The 25442-nt window shown below is 45.6% G+C and overlaps 1 protein-coding gene across 1 annotated transcript in view; it reads right to left on the bottom strand.

The window, feature by feature from the left end:
* The window catches only part of PKD1 (polycystin 1, transient receptor potential channel interacting), a 168508-nt gene that overhangs the window by 130772 nt on the left and 12294 nt on the right, over positions 1-25442 (bottom strand). Inside the window, exons 2-3 of the mRNA XM_063143421.1 lie at positions 16566-16990; positions 16178-16363 (exon numbers count right to left, since the gene is read on the bottom strand). Coding sequence (XP_062999491.1) covers positions 16178-16363; positions 16566-16990 — 611 coding nt within the window. The remainder of the gene's footprint in view (positions 1-16177; positions 16364-16565; positions 16991-25442) is intronic.

The raw sequence follows: 25442 nt of genomic DNA, 5'->3' as shown, positions 1-25442 counted from the left end.
GGAAATCCTGATTTAAATATTGATAAGAATTTTTTTTTTTTTTTTGGCAGACATGGACAGATAAGACATGTTTTATCTTGGATACTGGGTGCTGATGATGAGCTACTGGTGAGTGCTGATGATGAGATTTTGACGTTTTTCTATTTAGCATTTACCAGCTATGGCTGAACAACAACATTTGCAATTGCAACCTTTGTTAGTATCTAGGTTTGGCCCTGCCACTTTTACAGCTTCAGCCTCTCCCTTGCTACTGGAAGCACTTATTGAAGCGACCTACAATCCAGGTCTATAAATATCCATTATTGATGAATAAACATGATATATAGGGTCTTAAATGGGAGCGAAATATGGAACAGGACTGGCCCATTTTGCCTAACCTACAGATCACCACCTTGGCAGCCGTATCTGATGCATTTATAGATCTTAGGTTGCATCTTTTTCAGCAAAAACTTTGTTTCTTGTCTATTGGATGCTGCAAAGTCTCTCTAATAAAGCTTTGCTTAAGTCAGCTAATTGTTGGAGGCACAACACAATTAATGCTTCTTTTCAACATACGTTTTTGCAATGCCTGGTCAATGGGCCCCACTTTTTTTTAGAGGAGGTTGTTATACGGATAAATCTTGTATTGGAACATGTGTGCATGTGTCAGAGTGGTTCGAGTGGTGGGCTAGCACTGGGAAATGCAAGCTCAAATTCCCACTCAGACATGAAGCTCAGTGGTTGACCTCAGGCCAGTCACTATGTCTCAGCCTAACCTACTTCACAGGGTGCTGCATGTGGTGCTGGGGAAGGAAACTTCTGGCAACACATGCCTACAACACACACACACACACACACACACACAGCGCAATCTGTTTGGACTCTGTAGCCATGGAGCTTAACGAATGACAAACGCTCATTTACATATTAACCATTGCTCTTCATTCCTTGCCAGCATGCACAATTACCTAGATAGCAGCCTGCTAAAATCTGATATCGCCTCTTTGTTGCTAGAAGAAGGTTGAGCAAAATCAGGTGACGCAGAACATCCTAAATCGGAGGCAGCCGCCCGCTACATCACGGGTAATCATTAACCTGCACAGTCTAGCGCAGTGGCTTTCAAACTGCCTTCCTTCATTAACACAACAACATCTCTGCTGCACAGTCCCTGGTGCGTTGCAGAGCATGCCAAAGCATGTTCTAGGTTCCCCACAGGGTTGACATAGGGGTGCTGTCCAGGCCTCCAGGGTTTCACTGTAGCCTGTTTGAACTAAGACTGGACCCTATAAGGCCACCGCCACCGCCACACATTCCCATGTGGCTGCACATTGGAAGGGAAGACTGACAAGCTGTCGCTTAGGGAACATTGTCTGCCATTACCAACTACTTCACTGAAGAATGCCACGTTACCCCGGAACACCATTTGAAAACCACTACTTCAAGTCGAGGATACATTGTCAACTGTTCCCAACAAAACCATGAGCCTGAGAAGACACTACGCAGGACTCAACCCAGCTTTGCCTAGGTCCCTATTTTCATGCTGCAGAACGCATGAAGTTCTGGGCTCAAAGAAAAAAGAAAAACCACAGGCATCAAATGATTGTTTCGGGGCAGGTGAAAGGTGGAAACTTGTTCCATTTCGCCAAAGGAACATCTCTTCTGCCAAACACAATTTCTTCTCTCTCTCTGATAAGATTATGCCTTAAAGTGTCAAGAATAATCCTTTGAAAAAGACGAGTCGGTGGGGCAGAACGTGTAAGCATTTTTCATTTCATCTCCCTTTTATGCCAGGTGGTCAGTTAGGAGTTGGCCTTTCAGAAACTGCAAGCCAGTGGTGGTCCAGGATTATGTGCGGAAAAGGCAGCCCACTCCCGCCTGTCTGGCCCAGGCCGCCGCAACAGTAAGAGGAAAGTGAGAGACCAAGATATGCACACTCAGCCAATTATTTCTGTAAACCTCCCAGAGAGCTTCGGCTATGGGGCGGCACGTAAATGGAATAAAATAAAATAAAATAAAATAAATACTTGGACTTTTTTAAATTGGTGCACATTGTGCATGTGCTGCTGCCGCTTGCTTGCTGGCTGGGCTGGTGATTGCACCTGCATGGTAGGGGGTACACAGCCTTAGAGCACTCCCCTATAAGCAGTGCAGTCAGCAGAGTGGGCAGCAGGCGCCTGTGACAATCACCCCACCAACTTCCCAAATCTGGCCATGATTATTTCACCTATGCAGGACCGAAGACCTATTTGCGGACATGGGTGTCCATGAAGGACGCCCATAGCCAACAGCAGACTTTTATTTCTTCAAATAAATAAATAAATTCATGCACTTTTAATAATGCCTCAGCATTTCTCACTGTCATTGAGGTGAAAGCGGATTGATCAATACACTGAGCAGCGGGGGGTGGAGTGGGCTGAGCCCTGGGGCTCATCTACACCAAGCAGGATGTTCCACTATGAAAGCAGTATGAAAGCGGTATATAAAAGGCAGGAGCCACACTACTGCTTTATAGCGGTATTGAAGTGCACTGACAACTGTTGGGGCCCATTGACACACCTTACATCCACACCATTGACACACACTTACATCCAAGCAGGATGTAACACTATGAAAGTGGTATGGAAGTGGTTGATGGTCTGTATCAATGGGCCCCAGCTGTTGTCAGTGTACTGCAATATTGCTATAAAGCAGTAGTGTGGCTCCTGCCTTTAATATTCCGCTTTCATAGTGCAATATCCTGCTTGGTGTAGATGAGCCCCTGGTCTATTTCTTTTACTTGAGTGAGCAGGAGAAAGAGAGAGTGAGAAAGAGAAAGAGAGAGTGAGAACACGTGTATATGTAATGTAGTTCCCATTTTTGTGTGTCAAAGCACTATGAGCTGCATTCCATTCTGGTACTCAAACCAATTCCTGGGCCCAGAATTCAATTCTAAGACTGGGTTCCGACGTCACGATGGATTAAATAAGCCACAATGGCTTATTTGTGTGGTGGGATTTTGGGCCAAATATGCCACAATGGCTTATTTGGCCAAAATAACCCACTCTGACAAACCATGCTCTGTAGAGTGGGTTATTTAACCCACTGTGTGTTATCGTGTCATGCGCTGGTCGCTGTGGATTATTTTACTAGCCTACAGAATCACGCAGCCAAATCGGTTCAGATTGTTGCCGCTCTGTTACTTGCCAGCTTTAGCGAGTACTTCAGTGCATTATGGGCAGCTGCCGAGAAGCTTCTGCTCCGATCCTACAAACGTCCTACAAATGCACCAGGGATTTGTACCACTCCCTTTTTGAGGCACCTGCAATTTCCCCCTCTCTGCCTGTAGAAGCACAGAGTTTTCATTGTGCACCAGCAGCCTCCCCACTAGGCGAGGCTGCCTGTGACATCTGGACTCAGTCCAACAAGCCTCCACGGTGTTATGGGTATTTTGCAGCGGTTGCTCACCTGTCTTTTCTGCTGATGGACAATTCCCACTTTCACCCGCTTTTCCCAGGCATCCGCTCTTTCCAGTTTTTGTATCTTCCATTTTATACTAGCTGTTGCATCCTCTCAGAGCAAACTCGAGAGCTGGTGTGACATAATGGCTAAGAGAGTGATTTAAATCTCATCTCAGCCACGAACTCACGAGGCTTTAGGCAAGCCAGTATTCACTCAGCCTCAGTCCCCCATCTGTGATAAAGGCCCTGTTCAGACAACACGCTAAACCATGCTGCTTAACCACAAAATGGTTAATGGAATGCATAATGCATTCCATTAACCATTTTGTGGTTAAGCAGCATGGTTTAGCGTGTTGTCTGAATGGGGCCAATGGTATAATACCATCCTACCTTGTAAGGCTGATATAAAGATTACGGAGAGCATTTATGCAAAATGCGTTGAACACTGAAAAACCACCACATCGATGCCAGGTCTTATTCATGATCATTGGCCAGTGGCCCTCCCTCCACTGAGCCCCTGGCAAGAGGGGGTTCTCCAGCTGGGAATCTGATGTGTAATCCCCACCCACTCTGTCTGAGTTTTCCCCTCGTGGGTACAAAGTTATATCCGGACACTTGAATGATAGCAGAAAGATAAAATCGTGAGGAAAATGTCATTGTTTAAATTGGTTTTCTGGTGAGTTTATTTACCTTTTTGGTATTTTATTGCATTGCTAGCTACTGGTTCTGGGCTGCCCTGGCTCCATCTGTTGAAGTGTGTATAAGGCACCAGGGGGGTCCAACCCAAGGAAGAACTGAGCACATTACCCTCTGCACCAGCAGAATAGCTTCCAGGAAAGGGACCTGGCTGGTCCAAAGCTTGCTGCTCTGTAATAGATATGCCCATGTTACACACACACACACACACACACACACACACACATACATACATACACACACACGGACAGTGCAAGGGAAAGAGCAGTCAGGCAGCCCAGAGAAATCAGGTGACCTGGGGAGCCAATAGGGACTTTGCTGGCCTTCCATAAGCACCTGGACTCCCCAAGTTTGAGCAACTTGTCCATGGGAGTAGGTGCAAGACAGACGCCTCTCGTCATCTCTCCTGCCTGCTCTGGAACCTAACTACCAAGCCTGTCTTAGACCGCACTGTCTGCCTCTGGCCCTCTGGATCTTTGCCCGCCTACTCCAGTGTCTGTCCACCAGCCTGTCTGGACCGCGCTGTTTGGCTCTGACCCGGCTGCACCCTGTCAGTGTGGGAGAGGAAACATTGCAACAACGTGAGTGAAAAACACGATGACTCTCTCTCCAGCACCACTCTCCATCCATCACTGCAGCCCCATGTGCACCCAGGGAGGGGTCCAGAGTGAAGCCAGCTTTATTCTGTCCTTAGATGGGAAGAGCTAAAAAACAAATTGTAGGAAATGTGTATTCCAACTTGCTGCTTATGCAACAGTACTGCTTTAAACACACACACACACATATAAACACACATAAACGCAGTAACGACGAGCCATCTTCTAAAGCAACTTCAGTGGAATGGAAAAGCGCCAAGATCTTTCCGAACAGAAACCGATTTTTCCCAGAGAAGGGTTGCATCACATTTCAAACAGCCCTTCCACCGCAGCCAGCATTCATCAGGACACTGGCTGGGCCAGATGCATTGTTTGCACTGGAACCGGGGCCCAGACAACGTTTGGGTTGCAGCATGTTCTGGGCTGATTCTGAGAGTAACCCGTGGCCACCATTGGGGTGGGTGGGTATGCTTTCAGCAGCCACCCACCATGCCAGAGGATTAGAGCAGACAAGAAAAGAGGCTGAGCTGAAACAGGCCCTGTAGAGCATGGCCAGAGTGCAGACACAACGAGGATTCTAGCTTCTGCAATCCATTCTGGAGTTGCAACGGGGCAGGAAGCATCTATTCCATGGCAGCACATCTCTGCAGAATGGAATCAAGCAGTTTTGCCCATTCTCATGCCCTCGTCCACCCTTCCCCAACCTGGTGCCCTCCATGTAGTCCAGCCCATCTGTAGGGCCCCAGGGTGGAGGAGGCTAAACTACTTTAAATAAGTGAGAACGGGCCTCCAGAACTGGGAGGAACCCAGTTGGCACTCAGACGCTCCCTTCCAAAAACATTCTACACCCCAGCGCTCTACGAGAGGAACATGCCCAGCCTCTGCAGGATCGGCCCCGTTTATATTATTCCTAGCCTGCCACAGACCCACCCGGCGCTGGTAAGAGCTCTTGGCTCCGACGGTTTCCTCTACTCGGAAAGAAGAAAGCAACATTCCCATGTGAAAGCCATTAAGCCCTCGCACAGAAGCGGCACACGAGGCGCAACCCCTGACCGTTCCCCTTCCGAGTGCCTACGCCAGAGCTGTTTCTCCCCGCAGAAATGAGCCGCAAGAGCAGGGCCCCACCTGTTTCCTTGGAAGGGGGTGGGGCCCAATCCTGGCTGAGGAGCTGCTTGGCCCAACTACTCGTTCTGCTAAAGAAAACCCAGCCCTCAACGCATTGAGATACATGCAAATAGATACATGAATAAGAAGGGCCATGCTGTCTGGGGCTGATGGGACCTGTTAATTATCAATCAATCAGATAATTAACAGGTCAAGTAAGCCTCAAGTCACCACTCACAAAGGAGGTTGCCCGCTGCATCTCTGAATGGGTCACTGTTCTAGAGCCTGGCCTCCTTCCAGTCAGCCTCCACGGGGATCAAGAACTGCAGAAAACCCAGTCCTGAACACATTAAGCAATAATTTGTCAATAATCATTGCAAAACTAAGTGCTTATACTGAGGCACAGCAGAATCATACCACCCTCCAAGGAGGCTTCCCAGTGTGAGTTACTGCTCTGGGCTGGTCTCCTTTCACTAAGGAGGTGCACTCAGGACAGCAACTCACAGAAACACAGGACTCCTCAGAGGAAGGAGAATGCATCTTCTTTGAAGGTGCAGCGTGCTTTCTGTACATTATCTGGCTGCAATCTTTGCAACTACTCTAGAATAGGTCAGAATTACTATCAGCATCCCAGGGGGTAGGAGTGTAGATATAGTAGCTGGCCTAGGGCCTATTAATTCTGAGAGTGGTGAGACCTGGAGGGGATCTACACTACTGCTTTTAAAGCGCTTTAAAGCACTTTGAAAACGTTTTGAAAACTGTATATGCAGTGTGTCCTGGGCCCCAACAGTTGTCAAAACTGTTATAAAGTGCTTTAAAGCAGTAGTGTAGATCTCTGGTTCACAGTTCACTGTAAACTCTCTGGTTCACAGTTCAGTCCCATAGCCAGCCCATTCCCTTAACATTACCCCAATGAGTTGTCATCAGATACGTGGCAAAAGACTCATACAATGGTCAGTTGTGAATGGTGTATAAATGTTTAAATGTCCAAATTTCCCTGCAGCAAATACAGACACAAAAGCCCAACTTTTCCCAATCAGTGGTGTCATATCTCTTATCTGGCCGTTTCAATGCACATATGTCATTCACAACAGATGCTACGCCACACATGAATTTTGTGTTTCTGAGTTCAGAAAATAAAATATGACTCAGTTCTGAGAGGTCAGAGGCAAGGAGGTGTTCTCTTAGAATGCTTCCAGATGGGTCTCTTGTACTAGCTGTGAGATTGAGGGCGGGGGGGAACGTTACTAACTTCTACCGACTTTTGCACAACAATAGTGGAGAAATCCGCTTGCTTGTGCCAGTTTGCAAACAAATGCTGCCAGCAGATGGCTGGTCAGTGTTGTGAATCAACATGCCAAACACCCAATGGTAAGGTGACCCTATGGAACGGAGGACCGGGGGCTCCTGTATCTTTAACAGTTGCATAGAACGGGGAATTTCAGCAGGTGTCATTGGTATGTATGCAGTACCTGGTGAAATTCCCTCTTCATCACAACAGTTAAAGCTGCAGGAGCCCTGTCCTCTTGACCAGATACAAAAGTGGGCAGGGATCCTGCAGCTTTAACCGTTGTGATGAAAAGGGGATTTCGCCAGGTGATGCACATACAAAGGACACCTATTGAAATTCCCCTTTCTCTACAACTGTTAAAGATACAGGAGCCCAGTCCTCCTTTCCATAGGGCCACCCTACCAATGATCATTCATGGGGAAGTAACTTTAAGTACTTGAGGGGTCCACAGCTCCAAAGAACCTTCCATTCTGCACAGAAAGTAAGAGGAACAGTCCAGAACAGCCTCCCCCAACCTGGTGCCCTCAAGACATTTTGGTCTTCAGCTTCCATCAGTTCCAGCCTGCATGGCCAATGGTCAGGACCGCTGGGAATTATAGTTCACAATATTTGGAGGTTCTAGGATGGATAAGGCTGATCTAGAAGTTGCTGGCTGGCTGCAGACAAGACTCCAATCAAACCACTGCTGATGAATTCACAAGAGAGGGGTTGACTGGAGAGGCCCCCCACCCCCTTTCTACTAATTACCTCCTCGCATACAGGAATTACCCAAACGGTCCGAATTATGCACTGCCCCTTCAACTGCTTGCTTCTTTTGCAGACAAGAACCTACTATACTTTCCTCAAACATTATTTTTGGTACTTGAAGATTTTTGCTAATCGGGGGTGGGGGTGGGGGGGTGGAGTGACAGAGGGGATTTCAAATGATAAATCATTTCAAAGGCTAAATCTTGACAGCATCATCCAGATTTTACCCAAAATTTCTCGTAATGAAGAAATAAACAGTATAGTGTTTCTCTGGATCGGTTTCTGAAAGAAATGAAAAACTATATTGGCACCTTATCAAAACCTCCTTAATCTTCCTTCAGAAATATAGGCGCACAGATATGGCTTTGGTCAGGCACATCACTGGTGACTGTTCTCTGGCTAAAGCATGTAGACAGTTTGCATATTAATCTGGCTTACAAATACCGACTTGTCTCATTGAAAGGGAGTCTGGCCACCTGGCACCCAAGCAAGCAGTTTAAAAATGGTTCTTCCTTTACCAGTTTTAAAATCTCTTCACTGTCTGTAGATTCGTTTCCGGGCGAAGTATAAAGTGTTGGTTATCACCTTTAAAGCCCTACATGGTTTGGGTCCAGGTTACCTGCGGGATCCCCTTCTCCCATACAATCCGCCCCGCACACTCAGGTCCACTTCAGCCAGCCAAAACTAGGCTGGCAGGTATTACCCAGAGGACCTTCTCTTCTGCTTCTCCCAGACTGTGGCATGGCCTGCCGGAGGAGATTCGTCAGCTGGACAGTCTTTTAGCATTCAAGAAAGCTATCAAGACTGATCTCTTCCAGCAGGCCTCTCCAGTAGAATTTTAGGATGTTTTTAAGCTGCTTTTAGGATGTTTTTAGTATTTTTTAGGAAGTTTTAACAATGTATGCTATGTTTTTAATCAATATCTTATGTTTTTTATACTTATTGTTGTTCTTTGCCTCGATCAGGATGGCGAGGCGAGTAAGAAATAAATTTATTATTAATAATAATAATATTTATTGATAGGGCTGCAATGTATAATTGGCTAATTGACTATACAGTTGCCTCAAATAATCAGGCAATAAATATATAAAAACATTATTTTTAAGAGAAGCACTTCTAAAAATCCAGAAGGTGAGCATGATCTTAGAAGACACATTCATTCCTTTCCCTCTCACTGCAAACTGCGTCTAAAAACAAAGTATGCTCTTTTTTTTTTGCTTCAGAACTATTGGTGTTATTCATGTGTAAATTCAATTAATTAAACCTCATACAATTACAGCACAATCACATACACGTCTACTCAGAAGAAAGCGAGTATAAGATCATAGCCTTAATCAACTAAGATGCATTTAATCAGTTTACAGCTCTAGTAGTTTAAACAGCTCTGCTTCCACAGAAATCCTGTGTGTGTTTACTCAAGACATCAGTCCCACTATATTCAATGGAACTTTACTCCCAGGTTACTATGCCTACGACTGCAGCCTTAAGGTGGAATCCTTGAGGTATATATTTTTTTCTTTTCCTGACTATCATAGTCATGTGTGGGCAGGTGGACTACTAACTTTTTTTTACTTATTTGCAGGGCTGCTCAAAACCAGTATATCTGTTACTGCTCCTTGCGGTATATTTTTTTCTTTTGAGGCATATTTTTTTCTTTTGAGGCATATTTTTTTCTTTCACATAACTTTTTAAATTTGCAAAGTGTCCGATTTCATTGTGCGCTGCGCCTGACTTCACAGCAGTGAGCTGTTCAGATTTGATTCTCACCCATCCACAAATCTTCAAAATGTATCCCTGCCCGTCTGCACTTTCTCACATTTTTAAAAATTTTTTGCACATGTTCAGTAATATTAAGGTTTACAAGGAGAGAGATTTCCCTAAAATACAATATTGTTTCTTTATCTATATGTCCTCAACTTCATGGTTAATAACATCCCCACTTTACAGATGAAGAACTGAGGCTGATAGCAACTTGTCATGTCACACCACAAAGGAGTTGTTCCACATATCACGGGGTAGCAAACCACTACATGTGCATTATACGTGGAACAGGATTTGTTCCACATAAAACGGGTTTGCCTGTGCCCTAAACAGGAACGGCAGTCAATTTTTCAAAAAATAGGCATTCCCCAAAAGAAATGATAATATGTATGGCCTCAGGGTCCCAGCAAAGAAGAACTGGAACCCAGAACAATTGGTGAACTGGCAAATCACAGTATGCACAGTCAGAATGCTATAAATGAAAAGTCATGGATGAAAATAATTTTTTAAGCAAAAGTATTTGCTTTTAATGGAAGTCTCAGTACTTAGAACATATGAAGAGCCCTGATGCTGGATCAGAACGAAGGTCCATCTAGTCAAGCATTCTGTTCACACAGTCGCCAGGAACCAACAAAGCAGAACACGATGCAACAGCACCCTCCCACCCATGTTCCCCAGCAACTGGTGCACCAGGCTTACTGCCTCGGATACTGGAGGTAGCACATAGCCATCAGGGCTAGTAGCCCCTGATAGCCTTCTCCTCCAGGAATTTATCCAACCCCCTTTTAAAGCCACCCAAATTGGTGGCCATCACCACATCTTGTGGTAGTGAATTCCACTTGAGCTATAAGGTTTCTTCCTCTTCTTCTTCTTAGCAACCCTACTTCTGATGTATTAACTGCGTGTTAGAGAGAGGATAGCATAACTGTAAAGCAGTACAAGTGAATTTAAATCTGCTCCATGGAAGTATGGAATCACAGGTCGGCCAACCTTGATGTTCTTCTAAAAACTTGTAAATGTGCATTTTGTGGGCTATTGCAACTGAATCATCAACTGCATGCATCTGAAACACCTGCTTACAAAACCTGTCATTATAAAGTCCAACACTACCTCCTCCATAAACTCACAAGCCCTTTCAAGAAAATCTAGGCTACTTCACCCTTCATCTTTGTCACCCAAAGGTCTTGAAAAATAAAGCATACTTTTATAAGAGGGCTGACTTTGACAGACTTTGAAAGTGTTACAAAACTTTTACTTTAATCCCCTTTTACGTTTTAACAACAAAAGGTCTTGTGGCAACTCAAAGACTAACAAATTTATTCTGGCATAAGCTTTCATGGACACCGTCCACTTCATCAGATGCATGATACATCTGGTGAAGTGGATAGTGGTCACAAAAGGGTAAACGACAGGGAGAAAGTAAGTTTTTAAGATGCCACAGCATGGCTACCTCTCTAGACATTGCACCATGTCCTGCTTGTGGGTCCCTGGTTGACAGCCAGTTATCCATTGTGTGAACAGAGTGCTGGACTAGATGGGCCTTTGGTCTGATCCAGCATCAGGGCTCTTCTTACGTTCTTACATTCTTATTTTTACTTTTTAATAATTAGAAAAGAAAAAAAATCTAATCAACAAATGAACAACAATTAACAGCAATAAACTTTCAAACAAAATCCCAGTTGCAAAGACAAGTTATTTTTATTTTTAAATGCTAACATAATTCAGACCAAGTTCCCTAAGAAACTTTCCTCTTACTTTGAAAATGGCACATTGGCATTGGATTTTTAAAATTAGAAATATACACGTACACATTTAAAACAACACCACATATCACCAACCAGAGGAGGGGAATGAAAAACAGGTACATTCTTCAAAAGTCGTGAAGGGAGGCAGGGATGTGGAAAAGGTTTTACCAAACAAAAGACAAAGAAGAGACCAATCAAAACGCTTATTACAGTATTCAGCAAAAGGAATCCACTTTACAACAGTTTATCAAAATTCCCATTTCATATGCAAATTAACAGTGACCAGTTAACAGCCATTCCAACACATTGAGTCCATTAAGTTTTCTGGTGTTTCATGATTTCATGATTTACAGGTATTAACACATTTTCTATCAAATGCTATGCTTATGTATAGCAAGCTTTCCCCCCCCCCCAAATAATTCATAAATGTCCCAAAAGGCACCCAATCTCAATCTATCCTGCGTTACCTTATAAATAATGCATTTTAGTTCCCTCTCTCCCACATACAAAGACATATTTGGCAAAAGGAAGTTCCCACCACAAATGCATAACACAAGCACCTACTACTCCCAGTAATTAACTCAATTGCTTCCATGTATTTTTTGGAGTCCGTGTTGCATTAACATTCCATACGTACAATGATATTATATTTTCCTTAGATTCAAAGATAAAATAATTGAACAATTCATCATATCCCTATTCCTCTTCTGCAATTCTTTACCTAAATCTTTTCCCCTACTATTTGTTCCCCCCCCAGACTTTTCTGATTTCCATCCATAATGAGGCTAAATGTCTTCACCAATAAACTAAGTTATTTTCGTTCTTAAATATTTCCTTCCTTCTAAGCACAATTTACCGACAGCTTCTGAATTAAAAAATGCTGAAGTTGCAAATATTGATAAAAGGGAAATACTGTTCCCCAGATCGATCACACAGTTGACTCTTTATTCTGGGAACTGGAATTCGCTCATATGTTCTAAAACAGTCCGTTTTCCATCAGAATAAAGCTCACAGAAACACCTGAACATCCAAATCAAAATGTAAATATGTAAGAACGTATTCCAAGCATCAACAGAAGTGCCCTTCTGAGTACGTCCACCTAGTTCAGCATCCTGGTTCGAATACATGGCCATCGGCCAGACGCCCGAGGGAAGCCCACAAGTAGGGTGCAAAGGTGGCGCCCCTCACCTGTCCTGTGTTCAGAGGTGGGCTCTCTCTCAGAACATGGGCGTTCCATGGAGTTTCATGGCAACTGAGCTGCCACATTTGTTACACAGCATTTTCTGTGACATTTCAAAGGTTCCTCCGGGACCATACCTCTCACGACTGTGAATTTGCTTCAACAGCAGCCCTAAACTTGCTGCTTATAGAATCAGGTCAGCTTCAACCTCACTGTCTTTTATCTTTATGGACCTTTATTGTTGGTGCCGTGCTCCTCCCAACTTCCCCACACCAGAAAGTATCAGCCTCTGGCTTCCCTTCTCTCTTATTCCAAACAGAATTATATAAACACTTTGCCATACCATTTCAGCAACAATGTACGATCTATCAATCGATCTCCTATTCAAAATAGCTAAATGGAAACTCCATGGGTAAAGGCAGTAGGGCAACAACATCAAGTTGGTCGCTCTGGAAAACCAGAGGCCATTGGGACCCTATTAGCTGTGTTCCAAAGCACTTTTTCCCCACTGTACCCCATCTGGCTTGATGAAAGCCTGGTGGATGTGGAATTATTGCATGGTTTCCCCTTCTAGACACCCCATTCCATGCACACCCCACTGCAAAAACCGTCCAAGTCAGAGGGGGGAAACAGACATGCGAATCCATAACCAGGCACAATGTGAGTCATTCAGATTTGATTTTCACCCATCCACAGTTCTTCAAAATTTATCCATGCCCATCTGCACCTTCTCACATATATTTTTATTTTAAAATGTAATGTAATATTAAGGTTGCAAGGAGAGAGATTTCCCTTAAATGCAATATTGTTTCTTTACCCTATCTATATATCCTCAATACATACAAATCTCAAAATTAAAAGAAATTAACAAAAGGGCGAAACGTGGAGGGGGGGAGAACTAAATAAAAAAGGTTTTCTCAAAAAAGGAATTGGAATTACTTCAAATTATTTGAGACAACATTTTCTGTTGCTGTCAAAACAGAAGGATTTTCAACTCAGCTTTGAATATCTGGAATATTTTTCGATTTCCATAATTTTGGCAAACTTTCTGTTCTGCCTGATTGAGTAGGCTCCTTTATCATGAATTCTCACTCAGATCCTATCCCATATATCTTGCAGACCTGCAGTTCATGACAGCGATGCAAGAATCTTTCCTCTCGTGAAAAAGTGAAGAATCTCACCTCTGCCTTTTCTACAAAGTACAGCACAGCTCAATGGGATTCTCACCATCACCCTGAGAAAGGTCATTTAGACAAATTACCTGTTCACTTAATTTAAAGACACCATTTCCACACTGCAGAAAAAACTCCCCCTGGGTGATACAGACAAGACACCTGAGACAACCATATGGGTGGGTTGGCAATTTGAGCGAAAATCAACATTTCAACTATTGTGAATCCAAAACTTAAGATTGTAGATTTTTGACCTACATATTTCACCTCCATCTGAGGTATTTACTGCCAGCGTAACTTTGGGCTTCTCCACCAGTAAACAGATAAATAACTTCTGGGCTCAGTTACATCACTTCATTTGGCCTTCATTATTGCTTTTGGTGCCAAACAGTGAAATTACGCCAAACGTGAAAGTCTGGAGGATCAGGGCCACCCGATGCAATTCCTGCTCCCTTACAATTCCATCTCCTTTCTACAAGGTGCTAACATTCCTATTCCAACAGCTTGAAAACAGCACAAAATAATGAAGGGAAAGGAAAAAGGGTTTTGTAATGATTTAGGCAATGTAAGAATTTAGGCCACCTCCTGTCACCAGTTGCTCACAAGTAATCCCATGAATAAAACTGCTAGGACTGCTCACAACAATCAGCAGTAGGCATTGATACACATCAAATCTTAAACTTTAGATATTTTTAACATGCAAATGGGGCATCTTGGTTTCACAGCTATCATTGTTTCTACTTAGAACCAATGAGATTGAAAATGTCTACCAAGCTGACATGAGAAATAACTGCATCGACACAAAAATCATCCAATCAAGGGGGATTACCCAGAAGACAAAGCTAATTAATTAAAAGTTAGTTTGACTGCATGCCAAAATCTGGTGATGTAGCTCAGATAAAAGATTAAGCCCAGTTGTATGTTTTTCTAGGGTAAGGAAATATTGCTCAATGCAAATACACTCAATAAGGCCATAAATTCTCCTAAAGAAATGAGTGAACCTTTGCATTACAGAGAGTTCTTCATCAGACAAGCAAAGATTAACTGACTTTAGTTATTTTCTGAGCTTGAAGTCGTGTTTTCACTCTATCCCAAGGAAAAGTTCTGTGTAAGCAGAAAGCTTCCAGCCCCAGGAGTCTGTCCAGTCAAAAGTATTATTTTGTCTATTTGGCATTTCCTATTTCTGATGGGGACAAACTCATCCACCTTGAACATCCTCCTAGGGCCAACTCTGTATCATGCCAAGGCGAGATCTGTGGTACCCAACCCACATCCCCCTCAAAGGAACAAAGCAGCCAGACTTGGCGTGACAGAAGTGTAGAAACTGATGCATGGGTGGTGGAGAAAGTGGGGAGAGGGGAGGGTGTCCTTTCCCTCCCTAATAATATTAGGGTGAAACTGATTAGAGAGCTATTCAGGACAGGCAAAAAGAAGACTTCTTCAGGAAGCGTATACTTGATTTACAGGACTCCTTGTCACAAGCTTGGTTGGCAACTATTGGCTTAGGTGGACAAATTCCTGGATAATAAATCTATCGATAGCCCCACAGCTAGTCCTGATGGCTATCTGGAGCCTTCATCTTCTGGGGCTCTGGCCCTCACCCCGTGACCGTCAGCTTCCTCACAAGAAGCATCTTGTTGACTACTGTGGGAACCAAGATGCTGAACAAGATGGAACTCCAGTCAGATGCAGCAGGGGCAAGATGGAAACTCCAGGATCTAATGGGGTGCAGGGTTACTGCCACCATCCTGGATGGTTTTCCAACTTGGGAATCTTCTGGTTGTTGGGATTGAATTGAGGAAGGGCTGAAGGAAGGATCCAAGGGAGATCAAGAGGTTCAGGGATGTTCCTTGAACTCTGCACTTCCTCATCTCCTGCATCTCCCCTTCTATGTACCTCCCGTCCATCTGCCACTCGTTCTCCTCCTGCCTCCTAGAAGCGTCCTAAAGGACTCTTCTTTGGTGCGCTTGGCAAGAACCTCTACCCTGCTGGATCAGGCCAAAGGCCCACCTACTCTCCCTGCCACTTGTTGCCCACCGTGGCCAGCCAGTTGCATCCGGGGTGTGTGTGTGCACTGCCTCTGGATGTGGAGGTTCCATTTCGTGAAGAGCCCCTGCCAGGAATCGCTCTCGTCTTTCTAAAGCTCACCTTGTCGTGTGACCCGAAACACGCTCCCTTGAACTCCTAGGAGCTTACTTCCGAGTAAGCCTGCCTTGAATTGCACTGCTGCACGCGGCCCCCCCCGCCCCCCGCGACTTGGGAGTTTGTCCCACCGAAATCCGTGGGGCTCCTTCCCGAGTGCACTGGCATCACGGGCTTGAGGGCGGCGGGCTTGGCGGCCCCCCGCGCATCTTGCGGCAGGGCGTTCCCAAGGCTCCCCGGAGCGCCCCAGCGGCGCCTCTCCCTCCGGGGCGCCCGAGGGAGCGTCCCGCCCCGGCCCCGGCCCCGCGCGCCCCCGGCGGTACTCACAGCGCGACGGTGGTGGCCGGGAAGGCCGAGCTGCCGGGCAGGCGCTGCAACCCCCGGGAGGCGCAGTCCACGGCGCAGGCGGCGGCGGCCACGCTCCGGCAGGCGCAGTCGGCCCCGCAGGGCTGGCAGCTCCGGGCGCTGGCCGGCGCCAGCCCGCCGCCCAGCAGGCAGCAGAAGAGGCACCAGCTGGGCCAGCCCGGGGCCGCGGCGGCGGCGGCGGCGGCGGCGCTGGGGCGGCGCGGGCGGCGGCGGCGGCGGCGGCTCCCCGCTCTCCGTGGCCGGAGGCAGCGCCGAGCAGGCATCGCTTCAGCGCGGGCATGGCATGGCCGCTCCGCCCGGGCCGCCCCTTCGCCTCGCAGGCAGCCCGTCCCCTCCGGCTCCGGCTCGCCTCGGCGGGCCTGGCCGCGCGGCCTCCCGGCTGCCTTCTCCGACGGGACGCGGCGGCGGCGGCGGCGGCGGCTGCTCTTGCGCTGCGCCAGGGACGCTGCGCGCTGGTGCTGCCGCCGGACCCGCGCCCCAGCCAGCCGAGCGGGCCTCTCGCGTGCCCCCGCCCGCGCTACGACTGCCGCCGCCTCCGCCCGCGCCTCCGCCTCCTCTTCCCAGCCCCGTCGGGGCGCGCGGCCAGCATTCCACAAGTCCTGCTCCAGGAAGGAAATCCAGGCCTTCCCGGCCAAGGCGGCTCCCAATCCAGGCGGCGGCGGCGGCGGCAAACACCCCTCCCGCTGGCCCCTTCTCGGGCTCAGGCCCGGCCGGATGGAACGGAAGCTGCTGCTGCTGCGCTTTGGAGAGGCTGCTGAGCTCCCCGCAGTCGGCCTGGCTGGGCCAGGCGGACGGAGCCAGAGCCGCCCTCTAACCCAGCAGCCGTGCCCAGCCTGCTGCCTTCCAGATGGTTTGGACTTCCACTCCCATCAACCCCAGCCAGCATGACCGGTAGCCAGGAATGGCAGGAGTGGTAGTCCAAAACGCCTGGAGGGAACCAGGTAGGGGAAGGCGCGCCTCTTCCCCCCAGCATCTGGGACAGGAAGGCAACGGCCCTCGCTTGCTGCTTTTTCTCCCCAGCATCTGGTACTGGGAGGTAGACTTCCTCTGAGAGTGGAGGTTCCCCTTTCATACCCTGGTTAAACGTTGTGGCTAGATCTCTCCTCACATCTTTGCAAACGTTCAGACCGATCCCGACTAGCAGAGCATCCCAAAGGCCTCCTTTTGGGCTTCCTTCCATCTGCCTTGCACTCCCAGTTCGCAGGGCCAGGGCCAGACTATTTTGCGCCCTAGGCAAGGCGAGCTACTTGCGCGCGCACACACACACACACACACACTGCGCCCCTCTGAGGTCTGCACCCTAGGTGGCTGCCTAGTTGGCCTAATGGTAGCGCCGGCCCTGCCAGTTGGTAGTCTAAGGATTGCAGCCCCAGGGGCTGGCTGTGTGCTCTCTAGGAATTCAAGGCTTTTCCAGAAGTTGTGAGGCTCCATCCTGCAAGTGGCTTTGGCTATGCTTGGTTAGATGGTTTCTATTGATTTCACCATAAAACAGGGGCCAGGAAATGCAGCATCAGGGTTGCCAATGACCTGGGAAAACCACCCTAGTCTGCTATTCTGCCTTTAACAGGCACTTCAGAAATCAGCAGGTGACGCATTTCAAGGCATGGAGATCAGCCGTTATCACGTGTAAGTGCCTGCACCTACTCTCCAAGGTACAGAAGCAGCCAGAGGGCCTTAGGAGTAGCTCTTGCTATTTGCATGTTACAGATTACAGGTAAATCCCACCTTGTATCAGAAACATGCAGACCTCAATACATAGTTCTACATGCTTCTAGCTTTCACCAAGAAATACACCACGAGACTATATCTGCACAGCCAAGCCCTATAATGCAACCCACTTATCAGACTGTTACAGTTTTGGTCTTTGTTGAGTGCTTCAATCCATAGTTCCAGTATTTAGGAAGACTTTGTGCCTAGTCCGGAAACTTCAACTAGTTCAAGCCAGGCTGGTCACTGGTATACCTAGGAGTGACCACATTACTACACCAGTTTTAAAATCCCTTCACTGACTGCCAATTAGTTTCCAGGTGAAGTATAAAGTGTTGGTCATCACCTTTAAAGCCCTACATGGTTTGGGTCCAGGCTACCTGCGGGATCGCCTTCTCCCATACAATCCGCCCCACACACTCAGGTCCTCTGGGAAGAATTTACTCCAGCCAACAAAAACAAGGCTGACAACTGTTACCCAGAGGACCTTTTCTTCCATCGCTCCCAGTTTGTGGAATGGCTTGCTGGGAGAGATTTGTCAACTTAACAGTCTTCCAGAATTTAAGAAAGCCATAAAGACTGATCTCTTCCGGCAGGCCTACCCAGCTGAATTTTAAGATGCCTTTTTAATAATATGCTGCTTTTAATAATGTATTAGTTTTAAATGTTTTAATTAGTTATATGTATTTTGCCCAGGCATATGGCAGCACATCTTAATCACCCACATGTTTAGTTTTTTAACGGTTTTTAATGCTTTATGTGTGTATGTTCTGTGTTTTAAAATTTAAAATTTTGTATACTTGTTTTTATCTCAATTTTAGAATTTCTGTAAACTGCCCAGAGAGCTCTGGCTATGGGGGCAGTATATAAGTATAATAACTAATAATAATAATAATAATAATAATAATAATAATAATGATGATTTTATGGTGTTTGCATTTGTGTTGTACCCCTCCTCAATCCAGAGGGAGAGGTGGGTAACAAATATTATATTATTATTATTATTATTATTATTATTATTATTTGGCTGCAAGTTAACTACCCATAACTAATCAATACACTTCCGAGAAAGCATACACCCAAAATTATTCTAGGTAGATTTAATGTTGGTTTGGAACTAATAAGAATTAATAAGAGAACATCTTTTGACCCATTTTTTATTTTGATGTGATGCTGCAAAGTATATTAGAAATATACTTTGTAGCATCATATCAAAATGTAACTTGCATAAAACAGCATAAAAACAGTTCTTGTTGAACAGAACTTTGCTGAAGATTCTTAGATCTTAATAACTTAACTGGAAATAGAATCTCCTTCGTATTGCTTGTTCTGAGACTTTAAATTGTAATACCGTAAAAGGTTCACCAGATGAGCATTTTATCACTCACTTCTGCCCACTCACGTTTTTTCATGCATCCTTTAGACAACCCTGTCTGCCTCCCTTTCCTTGCCTTTTTTTGTGTCACAAAATAGACCCCTTTTGAGGGGGGGGAATGGAATGTCCCACCATTTCTTGCTGTGTACAGGAAAAGTGGTGCAATAAAAACAGCCCCTGAATGAGCCATGCGGTCTTTGTTTACATCCTCTTTTTTCTCAGGGAAGAAAGAGGAAGTAAAGTGGGACAGGAGTAGGGCGGAGGAGTGACAGTAAGGAAACACAGTTTTCTCCCCCGTCTGACGACGCTCGAGATCTTCTAAGTATCAAGTTCGTAATTCAATGCTGAATAGGGTCTTCAGCTGAAAAGTATACAGGCCTTATAAGCTTCTAATAAGGAACTCCCTAGTTCTAAATCAGCACATATTTCTACCTTTTTGTGTAGAAATTCCTTCATAGCTAATATCTGCTCTCCCATAAATTAGGGCTCATGGTCTCAAGGCATAACCCTATCCAAGTTTAGACAGAAAAAACGTCCTTCAACTCCCAGCATTCCTCGGTCAGAATCAAAACATGCATAGAATTATGCCCTTAAATATCTTATTGTTATTAAACATACCTAAAAAAAATTAAACCAAAAAGGGCTTACACATATACCTTTCAGGCTCGATACTATCAATTCTGAACCATACCTTTGAGAAGATAATTTCTCACGCAAAATGTGTTCATTAAACCTAAGTCTATAAGAGAGCAATCCCCTGTCTTTGGGTGAGCATGCCAGGGACCATAGGATGGCTCGTAAAATCCCTTCCAAGGTCAGAGACAGCTCTCTAACCTTGGAAGTAGGAATCGGAAAGCCAAGCCCCAACTCCTCACAGCCGGCACAGCCAGCACAGAGCTAGCTGCCTCTCTGAGGTTGGAGAAGTGACCTTGCAGAGGGAGGAAAGGAGCTGTTCCAGTGGGTGGGGGTGGGGGAGGGGAGGAGACAAGAGGGGCCAGGATACAACCTATCCTGAGCCTCCTCGAGCCTCTTTCCCTCACCCTCCAAAGCGCCCTCATTAGATGGGTTGAAAAGCCTGTCTAGCAAAAATAAAGGCACTCAGAGGACAGGAAGGCAAAGCTCACCTCCCCCACACCTCCTGCCTTGCGGACTTCCGTCCAGGAGGGCCTGGGGATCTTGGAAGGCTCCAATTTTAAGAGCTTCTGACCAGCAAGGGTGCAGTCTGTAGAATCACCCTAAATTTTTCTAGACATCTGTATATTAAGCTTTTAAATGTGTATCCCTCACTGTTTTTTGCCCTTTAATTGATAAGCGAAAACTTTAAGTACACTTTTGACCTGAATTTTATTTATTTATTTATTTATTACATTTTTATACCGCCCAATAGCCGAAGCTCTCTGGGCGGTTCACAAAAATTAAAACCATCATAAAACAACCAACAAGTTAAAAATACAAATACAAAATACAATATAAAAAGCACAACCAGGATAAAACCACGCAGCACAATTGATATAAGGTTAAAATACAGAGTTAAAACAGTATAATTTAAATTTGAGTTAAAATTAAGTGTTAAAATACTGAGTGAATAAAAGTCTTCAGCTGGCGACGAAAGGAGTACAGTGTAGGAGCCAGGCGGACCTCTCTGGGAGCTCATTCCACAACCGGGGTGCCACAGCGGAGAAAGCCCTTCTCCTAGTAGCCACCTGCCTCACTTCCTTTGGCAGGGGCTCACGGAGAAGGGCCCCTGTAGATGATCTTAAGGTCCGGGTAGGTACATATGGGAGGAGGCGTTCCTTCAAATAACCTGGCCCCAAACCGTTTAGGGCTGAAATAATAGTTTCACACCTGTTCATTATTCAGATAACCTTATTATGTTTATTATTCAGATAACCTTGTTATCTGAACAATGAAGCTTTAACTTAGCATTTTCTCTTTAGATACTATATTCACGCCATCTTCACCGCTGTTTTTATGTTAGTTAGTTACCCAGAATTCATTCTGAACCTGCTTGTGTCATTCTTCGTCTTTCCTGTAATACAGTTACTACTTTTTACTTATTTACATTTTAAAATTCTTAATGATTTGTCATTAAACATTAAGCATTGGTATTTAATAATAAGACATCCAGCATTGTTTTAAGAGAGGAGGGTTAGCAATTTCTTAAAAGTCTTCCAAGCAAGTCCGATAAAGCAAAACCAGGCTGTTTCCTAATAATCCAGGACAGGACAGATTCACAATCCCAGGATTTCCATCAGGCTTGCAATAGCCACTCAGTGATGTGAAAATGCAGATCAAGAAATCCAGACTGGTACCTACTCGCCTGCAGAATAAATGCATAAAAAAAAAAAAGTGAGCAAACACCACTTGAGAATGTTTCTGGAAAATGTTCTTTTTTTGCCCCCTTCCCTAATAAGATTACTATTTTGCAGAATAATCTAAATATTCTCTGCCATTTTTGTGTATGGTGGATGCCATCACACACACACACACACACACACACACACACACACACACACACACCAGCCCCTGAAATGCTTAGTCTGGGGCAATAGTGGTTGCAGATAGAAAACAAAAGCCAGCCAGGTGTTTGACTTGGCTCTCGCTGCCCAGCTGCACACCTCTGCACAGTGCTGCTCTATCAGTATAATGCTTCAGCTACAAACATGAAAGCACATGGCTGCTCTGACCTGGCGTCCCTTTAGTAATACAGGCACTGTGCCTCTCTCTTCATGGAGCATCCGCTGCTGGTAAAGGTGCATGTTAAGTTCCATGCTAGACAGGACTGATAGAATGGAGCATCAGCTGCTTGCTTGGAAAATTATACTACAGCCCTTCTGCCTCTGCCACGTGTCCAGATCCAACATCCACCCCTTCTGACCACATCCTCCATGGAAGCCATTTTGTGGTGGTGCCCACAGCAGTTTCTCAAATCCCCAAATGTGTCCACAGGTCCAAAAAGGTTGTGGACCCCCGGTGTAGAGAGAGGTGAGCTGCTATGGCTTCATTTAACTTGCAGGCTCAGCTTGGCTTCCTCACGTACATGTCTTGTAATATTTCTACTTGGTTTAGAATCTGTTGTAACAGCAGCAGGGTACTTTCCAAAACTGCCATAAGCTGCCCTGTCCCAATTTTATCTGCCCATCCCAACTGAGAGCTAAACACTGGATTACACTGTGTGCCTAAAGCAGTTTTGAAGTATTGGACAAACTCTGAAAATAAAAAATCATAGCAGGAGTAAGGTGGGGGGTTATATTAAGAATGGCTGGCCTTATACAACGGATGTATCTGAAAATGCAGTATTAATGTAAGAGTGCCCGGATTTATTAAGACTAAACAATCCTTACCAAGACTCAACATTGTGTTCTTTATAAAATAGAGACAACTTGTCAGAATGACATTTGGGATCTGAGTCAAGGTACAATCTGGCCAAATTCCAGGAAGTTGGAGGAGTTATCTCAGTTTAAACATTTTCCTTTGGTCTAGAGCTTACACTCTTTGCAGACGAGTTTTGGGTTGGGTTGGGTTTGGGGTGTTGTTGTTTTGCTGAAAATGCTTCCTCTCCTATAGGCACGTGGCCCCCGTGTGGTGAAACCACAAATTTCAGAGGTTAAAAAGATGACAGTATTTAAGGGCCAAAATAATACACGTTACCTTATTTAGGGCGCAATCACATGCATATTTGAACAGAAAAGGGTCCCACAACTCCCGGCATTCCCCAGCTGTCCATCTTTATTTTGAAGGGAAAGCACCATCATCTGGATGAGGGCACCATGCGAGTTTCCTGCTGAAAATCCCTCTTCGGCTGCTGTTTGCCCTCAAAGGTGTCATCAACTGCAAACAGAATTTCAGGATGCAAATTAAAGTCAGGGAGGAGCAATTTTCAGCCGGAAAGTGGTGAAAGACTCCCCATTTGAATAGGGGCCACCCAGCTGCTGTTTCTTCAACATATAAGTGGTCAGTTTAAGCATGCCTTTTAAAACGTGTGAGGGATTGGACTACTGTAATGTGCTCTACGTGGGGCCTCCCTTTTGCCCGGGTTGGAGGCTGCAGCTAGTGGAGAATGGTGCTCCCTGAGACACCCAGCTACGTTCACGGAACACCTGAGTTAAAGACCTGCACAGGCTGTCTATTAGCTACCAAGTCATGTGTAAGTTCAGGTTGTGTTGACATACAAAGCCCTAAACAACTACGGAATTCCCTGCCTCTGGAGGTCAGGCAGGCGCTTTTGTCACCTCCTGAAAATGTCATCGTTCAAGGAAGCCTTTCCTTAATGGCCAGCCACGGTTCACAGTTCACTTTTCATTTTGCTTCTTTTAAATATCTATTTTAAGGTATTTTATTCTGCTTTTATTGTGTTTTATCTTGTGCACCACTCCGAAATTTTGAATGGGGAGCAGTATATAAATATTGTAAATAAATAAATAAACAACTTGGGACCAGGACATCTTGCAGACTGCTTTCCCCGATATATACCCAGCCAACATTTTGGATTTTAGAGGAGGCCTTGTTGGTCGTTCTGCAACTAAGGCTGTAGCTAGACCCAAGGTTTATCCCAGGATCTTCCCGGGGTCGTCCCTGCCTGAGCGCTGGATGCCCTGTGTGGCACTTAGATGAACAGGTTTGACCCAGGACAATCCTGGGATAAACCTTAGGTCTAGCTACGGCCCAACAGAACGTCGCCTTATAACATGTCAATGAGGGGCCTTCTCAGTGGTGGTGCCCATCCCCTGGAAAACCCTCTCCCATGCAGTTTGGGAGGCAGAAAATGTGGTATGGTGGGAATGCCTCCCGAAAATGCACTCGTTCACCCAGGTGCTCTCTTGCTTGTAATAAATAGCAATTGGTCATCTGCTGTTCTGTCTTACTGCTCCTTGTGTTGTTTTTGTATTGCTATTGTAATGGAATTGTTTCTAATAGTGATTTTTCTAATGGTGATTCTAAATGTGATTTTTATTGTTACTGTCATTTAATTGGTTTTTAATAGTGTTTTAAATGTGATTTTAATATTTATATGAGAACTGCTTAGGCTTTTATTATGTATATTAATCAGTATATAAGTATTACTAATAAAAATAATGATGTTAACATGTTGGCCCTGAAAGTGCTTCTTTCTGTTGCTTTCATCCAGAATTGCTCTTATTTTATTCATTTTCTTCTGCGTGGAAATCCAGCTGCCAGCCCATTGTCTTCCAATATTTCTGTTTAAAAGATATCAAGACAAGGATCAATTTGGTGATGGCCACCAACTTGGATGGCTTTAAAAATTCCTGGAGGAGAAGGCTATCCATGGCTGCTAGCCCTGATGGTTATGTGCTATCTCCAGTATCAGAATTGATAAAACCTAAATACACCTGTTGCTGGGGAACATGGGTGGGAGGGTGCTGTTGTGCTCATATCCTGCTTGTGGGTTTCCCGTGGGCAGTGAGATGGCCACTGTGTGAACAGAGTGCTGGACTAGATGGACCCTTGGTCTGATCCAGCAGAGCTCCCCTTATGTTCTTATTATTATTCATTAATTCAACCAAAAGACTCTCAGAGCCCCTTATAAGATCAACCATTGGCATGTCCCCTGCCCCCAGACTCCCAATCTAAAAAGATGTGAGGCACAAGGAAAGGGACGGGGCGGGAGGAGGGAGAAAAGTGTGATGAGGCGCTTGATTCGGTTGCCCAGAGGGCTGGGAACAGGACGACGAGGTTTGCGTGGCACCCATTGTCCTTCTGGCCTGGCCTGTTCCTCTTTTCTTTCTTTTCTTCTCCCTTTGAGTTCAGACTTAATCTGCTGCATCTCCCATCTTCCTCGGGACAAGATATTTATCAGGCCTTCAGAGGCCTTTCCGGTGGTGGTTCTGTCCTACACGCTCCAGACAGAAGCACAAAACAAGAGCAAGGACAGAACACACACGAAGGCAGAGATGAGGTTTGCCCTTTCCCCACGCTCCGTTGCTTCTCCCACTGCTGCGGTGGAGGCAGACAGGGACGTGCCCCACCACCACCACCACCACGTGAGCGGACAACCAATGCCACGGCCACAGCAGCACTCTCCCTTTTCCTCCCCTCCCAGGCCAGGAGCAAAGAGGGGGAGGGTAGAAGGATAAATAGGGGAGACCTGGGCTCCTGGAGGGGGAAAGACATTCCCTAGGATCA

This window comes from Elgaria multicarinata, chromosome 17 (assembly GCF_023053635.1).
Source record: "Elgaria multicarinata webbii isolate HBS135686 ecotype San Diego chromosome 17, rElgMul1.1.pri, whole genome shotgun sequence".
NCBI classification, from domain to species: Eukaryota; Metazoa; Chordata; class Lepidosauria; order Squamata; family Anguidae; genus Elgaria; species Elgaria multicarinata.
Note: the sequence above shows the minus strand (reverse complement) of the source record. Positions and strands in the feature narration are given on the sequence as shown.